The sequence below is a fragment of the Pinus tabuliformis genome, chromosome 6, assembly GCF_031772625.1.
Source record: "Pinus tabuliformis cultivar Carrire ecotype Pingquan chromosome 6, CPIR1, whole genome shotgun sequence".
NCBI classification, from domain to species: domain Eukaryota; kingdom Viridiplantae; phylum Streptophyta; class Pinopsida; order Pinales; family Pinaceae; genus Pinus; species Pinus tabuliformis.
Genome location: NC_142292.1, coordinates 106,588,902 through 106,595,733, shown reverse-complemented (window position 1 = coordinate 106,595,733; position 6,832 = coordinate 106,588,902). Strand labels below are relative to the sequence as shown.

Genomic DNA, 6,832 nt, shown 5'->3' with positions numbered 1-6,832 from the left:
CAAATTTTTTCACAGATCTGCTCTAGACTACAGAAGTGCAAACAAAATTCTTGAGATAAAAAATAAAGATGGGGAGCCACTGAAGAACCACCACGATATATCAGCGCTGCTCCAAGAACATTTCAACTCCATAGCACAGGAACCGCAGATAAATAGAGAGGAAGCCATCAAGGAACTTCTAAAAGCCATACCCAAATCTATCAACTCTGATCAGAATTGGGCCCTCTGCAGGGAAATCACATTGGAAGAGGTGGAGGAAGCTGTGAAAAGCATGCCAAACGACAAAGCCCCAGGACCGGATGGGTTCACCATCAACTTTTACAAGGCTTGTTGGCACATTGTGAAGCAGGAAGTATGGGATGTTGTTGAGGACTCTAGACGCTCTGGAACAATTCTAAAATCCATTAATTCAACCTTTATAGCGCTCATACCTAAGGTTGAGGAAGCCAATACCCCTGAAAAGTTCAGACCTATTGCCCTCTGCAATGTCATTTATAAAATAATATCAAAAGTCATAGCCAATAGATTGAAGCCGATTCTTCCGGGCATCATTTCAGCAGAGAAATCGGGCTATGTCGAGGGAAGGCAGATATTAGACAATATCCTCCTTGCTCAGGAGATGATCCATACCCTCCACTCAAGGAAAGAAGCAGGGATGTTAATGCAGCTCGATCTTTCAAAAGCATATGACAAGGTGAGCTGGAGGTACCTAGAAGCTATATTGGATGCTTTCGGTTTCTGCAGGCAATGGATCAGCTGGATTCTAGCCCTCATCAAATCCACAAGGTTCTCGATCCTTGTTAATGGAGCTCCCTCTGAACCCTTCTCACCCTCGCGTGGAATAAGACAGGGTGATCCTTTGTCCCCTTTCCTTTTCCATGGAGGGTCTCAGCAGAATCATAGCCAAGAAGAAAGCTGAAGAAACTATTAAGGGTCTTCAACCAATACGTTCCTTACCTGCCACCACTCATCAACAGTTTGTGGACGACACCATGTTACACGGAATCCCCACAGTAAAAGAGGCCTTGGCATTCAGGAATATCTTAGATCTTTTTAGCAAAGCATCAGGAATGGAAATAAATTTCTCCAAATCGACGATCTTCTTCTTCCATACTCATCCGAATATTCAGGCTCATCTGTCTCGACTTCTTGGATTCAGGATAGGCAATCTACCATCGAAGTATCTAGGGGCTCCCCTAACTCTCAAACCTGGGCAGAAAGTGCACTGGGAGAAGATTATAGCCAACATGGAGAAAAAATGTAAACATTGGACGCACAGGGCACTTAACTTTGCTGGCAGATTAGTGCTAACTAAGGCTGTGTTACAGGCTATACCACAGTACTTACTATCTATGCTACCAGCACCCAAGGGGATTCTACAACAAATTAGAACCATACAGAGATCCTTCCTATGGAATGGTAATGGGGATAAGAAAAAATGGGTGCTGGTAGCTTGGAATAAGTTATGCAAGCCGAAATCTATGGGGGGATTAAATCTTGTGGATCCTTCAATCGTCAACATGACCTGTGGTGCAAAATTATGGTGGAGATGGATTAAAGAGCCCAATTTGCCGTGGGCTAGACATTGGAAAGAAAAATACATTCCCGACTGCAACAATCAGGATCTTGTAAGACTGCAAGAGGTCCCGGAGGGCTCACCCATTTGGAACCTCGCGAGAAAAAACCGGAGCTTAGTGCAAGAGAATAGCTTTTGGGAAATACGCAATGGAAGGCTCACCCTGTTTTGGCAAGATGCCTGGCAACAACTCCCAAAACTGGGTACCCCAGAACTATCCTCTCTCAAACTATTCAGCCAAAATGAAGGCAGGTACAGAGTCCACCATTACTGGAATCAGAACAGCAGGGATCCAAACTGGAGGGAATGGATAAAACTCAATTGCGGCAACAACATTGAAAGAAATGAAAGCATACAACAAGTCAATGATCAGTTACTAAAAAGAAAGATTCGGAAGACAGAAGAAGAAGATCAACTGAGATGGGGTATGAAAGGGAGTGGTAACTTCACATTAAAAGAAGCAAGGGACATAATAGAAAAGGCTGAACAGGAGGAGGCAGTGCCCTGGTGCAACAAGGTATGGGACAACCTATTTTGGCCGAAAATTAAGACTTTCCTCTGGCTTCTGATGCGAAACAAAACCCTAACTTGGGATAACTTACGCAAAAAAGGATTCAATGGACCTTCCAGATGCCCAATGTGCTTAGTCGAAGAAGAAACAATAAACCACTTGTTTAATTCTTGTGAGTGGGCGAATCACCTATGGAATTGGATGGAGGGAATTCTCAGAGATTCCAACAGAGACAGAGGATCAATACATAATACCATCCTGAATTGGCAAAGTAACTTCTCCAATAACCAAAGAGTCAACAGCATCTGGAAAACTTTGCTAGGCTTCTTATTGTGGACAATATGGAAAGAACGCAATAGAAGAATATTCTAGGATGAATACAGAAATGCGGAGCATTCCAAAGAAACTATATTAACAAACATCAAACAGTTAATTCAGGCAAAATGTAAAGTGGATCCTAAAGAAAATCCATCAGATCGAGACTTACTTATCCTGAAGAGATTTCAATTGGAAGCTATCCACAGCATTACGATGCCGAGACACCAGCAGCAACCAAATCCGGAGGCCAATAGATGGAATTGCCCTCCGGAGGGAAGTTTGAAGCTGAATTTTGATGGTGCGTCTAGAGGAAACCCCGGGCTGGCAGGTATAGGAGGTGTTATAAGGAACCAGGTTGGCGAAATTCTTCATATATATTGCAGAGAGCTGGGAGAAAGCACGAACAACGAGATGGAGTTCACGGCGCTAGAGCAGGGGCTAAGAATCCTAAAGAATCTACAGACAAGCAAGGCGATAGTGGAAGGCGATTCGTCTCTGGTTATCTCAGTCGCAAAGAAAATCTATGGAGGTACTAAGGCAAGCAGAGCCACGAAACACTGGAGGCTAGCCAAGGTGACGGAGAATATTGCAGAGTTGATTGCTGGAATGAACGGGTTAGTCTTTCAGGCGGTCAGATGTAAAGCTAATGGGCTGGCGGATTACTTGGCAAACTTTGGTATTGATAACCAAGAAGGGGAATGGGACAGTTGTTGGCAACAGGTGGACTGTCCGAGCCTTAAGGAAAAGTGCTTACAGCTGGCCCAGCAGGACCTAGGCAACACAGACCGGGCGTGACCGGTAAAGGGCAGGGATTCACGGCAACGCATGATGGGACTGGCCGGAAATGTGATGAGTTTTGATCGTTGGCGCCGGACGAAAGGACAGGCGCAGCGGAAACATTTATGGCAACAAAAGGCGGAGATAGAATGGTTTTATGACAGGTTATGCCGTAGAGTACATCGCCGCCGCATCTCAAGAAGGAGGGACACTTGGCACGAATGCACTCAGGAAGAAAACAGCAACATTCATTTTAAAATCTAGAGGCATCACTTGGGATTCACGGCTCTCCTCAAAATTTATGGTGATAGTACTACCACTTCGCTTCGAAAGGACAAGCGTATCATGAGCAACCTAATGGAGAAAGGTTATTTATTAGCCAGCCAAGGCATTGGATCCATTACATTTTCTCCAGGCATCTCTCTGGGTTGCTGTATTTCTTGGTTGCGATCTGGTCATCAAGAGAAGGATAGTGGGAGCATTATGGAGACGGGAAGTTGCAGAAGTTTAACTGCAAACCAGGAGATTCAAACAGCGAAGAAGGTGTATGAGACCGGAACTGCGACGAAGAATAAGCGAAAGATTGCTGATATGGAAGCTTCGGTTAAGGAAGAGGAATTGCCGCGCACAGAGGAAGACATTGCAGGGGAGGTCGACTGGCTGAAGGACCCAGGCACAGCCTCCAAGCGAGCAACACAGTTCGTGCGTACGCAGGCGGAAAGCTGGAGGATTAAAACCCTGCTAGCGAGAGCCTTAGACTCTAGGGAAGAAAAGAAGCAGCATTCTAAAAGGGAGGAATCCCTCTCTGAGGCTCAACTGAATAGTCTGTACGAGATCTATAAGATATTGGATCTCAAAATCTCGGCAGTGCATGAGGTGGTGGAGTCTGTAAACAAAAAGTTGACTCTGCTCATTAAACTTCTAAGGCAGACACTAAGCCCGGATCGTCCGCTCTATGATGGTCGGGAGCAGGCAACTTCGAAGGAAGTTCATGACTATCATTCCATGCAGGCAAGAGTAGATAAGCATGTCTTGGAGCAGGGTCTGGACACTGTCAGCCGATTTGGGACGCCACCGCAGTAATTTGCCACTGTTTAATCTACCGCATTCAGTCAAATGCAGTATTTTTCTGAAATCTTTTTTAATGTAACTATGTCGCAGTCTAAGTTTTTGTTGGTGTCTTTGTAATATGAAATTGCTATTTAGTCTGGCCACCCCGCGTGGTGTGCGGGTAGTTTTTGTTGTCTGAACGATCAGGGCCTGCATCTTGTGTCTGTGAACTTGTCTTTCTCAGGCCTCGATCTGCAATGGCAGATTTTTTGTGACATATTTTGTATTATAATATATACTTCTGACTTACAAAAAAAAAAACATTAATCAACCAGTAAACTAAAGATTCACTCATAATTAATTCATGCATGTCAGATCAGAGAAAGACCTAGTTGAGATTGGAGTTCAGGGACAGTGTACTATCAGTTGTATAATCATCTAAATTGTACAGGTGGTGTATGCAATCAGAAGAAGGCCTATGAGGATTGCGTAATTCATATTTATGGAATTTAATTAAATATGGGCTAATTCCCTAGGAAATTGCACAAGGAAATAGGAGTTTGGCGGGCAATAGAATTGGCTATGTATTGGCTTGAGTTTGTCTGGGAAGTAGTGAAATAGATAGAGATAGTGTAAAGGTTGCTCGGGCTGGAGAAAAACATTGTAATTGATCCAAATGGATATGAAAATGCTCTCTAAGTCTTCATAAACTCTTTAAAAATCGTGCCAAAGATCAAAATATTTTAAAAGATCAAAGTATTCGCAAGAGGAACACCCTTAGCATGGCAGAGAAACATTATAGGGAGGCCAAAAACCTGTGAAAACAAAGAAAATGGAGCTATCGGAGGCAGAACAACAAAATACACAGTAGTCTTCGGATCTGGCCGATCAACGGTCCAGATCCAATCAGCGGATCGTTATCGGCGGTGGCTATCGGTGCTCATCGGTGGAACCCACTTAAGAATTGTGATGGTGAACAACGATATCAATGTTTAACACATATGTATGGTGACGACGATTACGGAGTTAATATGGACCATTGATCAAGCGTGCAAATTGACGGCCCGTATTACATCGCAGGATCGCTATCGGGGGATTGCAGGAGCGCTTATAATGGTTGGGGGGTATTGCGATGAGCGATTGCGATATCGCAATCGGAGCGACCCGATGAACTGGACCTGATGGGCAATTAGGTGATAACATATATATTTTGAAGTCTGGTATGCGAGATTTTACAATGTTTTTATATGTTATCGCAATTTCATTTGTTAAACGAAATGCGAAGGGGAAAACGTCGATGCGATGAACCGGACCCGAAAAGGTGCCTTAAGGCTATTTTATATAATTTCAAGTCCAGAGGAAAGCCATTTTAATGCATTTTCACAGTTGTAATATATTTCCAAAATGCAAAGGGACAGCTCTTCCGATATGCGATAACGACTTGTGGGTGGACCCGATAGAGGAATGAATCATAGTTAAGAACTTTTAAAGTCTGAGATATTGAGTTTTGGCAGAATTTCTCTATGAAAATCCATTTTCACTGTAAAAACAAAGCGCGGCTGTTTCAAGAGTTTCAAAGGCCCAAGGCACTCTGGCGTTACAGAATGGGTGGCCACCTCCTCTCCATGTGTTAAGAAATGATGGTATAATGCTAGCAGAGGGATTCAAAGCGTGCAGAAGCTAGGGAGACTGAGAGACAGGAACCGAAATGAACAGGCAGAGTTGGCCTTAAAGCCACAGATAGAGAGTGCAGCAGGGGGCAGTATTGCAGGCAAATGCCGAGACAAAGTTCGCACAGAGATAGAGAGCACTAAGGGAGTCTGTGTACTCATAGAGAAACTTGAGAGGATCAAGTAAAGCTCTTGTTATTGTAATATGTTGTGTGTGAGGCTCAAATTGAGCTCACTGTTGTAAAAAGAACTCTGCTTGAAGACATAATAGAGAGGCCACCACTGAAGGCTAGACCAGGAGATGTAGCCTAAGAGTATTGGGTGAACTCCTTATTAAATTTTGTTGTGTCATGTCTTGCCTATTATGTTTTCTGTTTACTGCTTCATTTTCTGTGCATTTCGCAATCTTATTGATCCATTGCATAAAATGACATAGACTAATCCATGCACATAAATCTGTAATACCTTATTAATGTCTTAGATCTCATTATCAGATCAGTAATCTTCTCATATTTTCTAATTAATGCAATATACAAATAGCAGGGATTTTTAGTTGTGGATTTTCCCATAAAATTATTGTGCTATGTGTGATTGAATTCTTTCTCTTTTATGATTCATGATTTCATCAATCGTTTATTGTTTCCATTGATGAGTAGATTAGACTCAAATCAATTGCTTTAGCATATTACAATCTGCAATTTGAATCTACAAGGAATTTCTACATTAGGTACAATAATTCATTAGTGCATCTAAGTGAACCAAGCTTGTTAATCAACAACACAAATGAGACTTCATAATGAGGTTCCCTTCCAAATTTGGGGCTTTGAGCTTGTAATAGTGTTAACTCCCTAGACAGGAGTGGCTAATGAACAACCTTATTAGGTTTTCCCAACCCAAAATGGGAAAGACAAGTCTAAGGTACATGCTTCA

The 6,832-nt window shown here is 42.8% G+C and overlaps 1 protein-coding gene across 1 annotated transcript; it reads left to right on the top strand.

Moving 5' to 3' along the window:
- Positions 1–878: 878 nt before the first annotated feature.
- Positions 879–3,200, top strand: LOC149257522 (uncharacterized). Its single transcript, XM_089378702.1, has 2 exons — positions 879–2,093; positions 2,526–3,200. Exons 1-2 carry the CDS (start codon positions 879–881, stop codon positions 3,198–3,200), a joined length of 1,890 nt encoding a protein of 629 aa, XP_089234828.1.
- The last annotated feature ends 3,632 nt before the right edge of the window (positions 3,201–6,832 follow it).

Bases quoted from the DNA above. Each gene is read 5' to 3' on its own strand.
- LOC149257522 (XM_089378702.1), top strand. From the start codon at position 879: ATGGAGGGTCTCAGCAGAATCATAGCCAAGAAGAAAGCTGAAGAAACT. The intron at 2,094-2,525 runs GTATGGGACAAC...CAGTTAATTCAG, and splicing joins CAGTGCCCTGGTGCAACAAG to GCAAAATGTAAAGTGGATCC.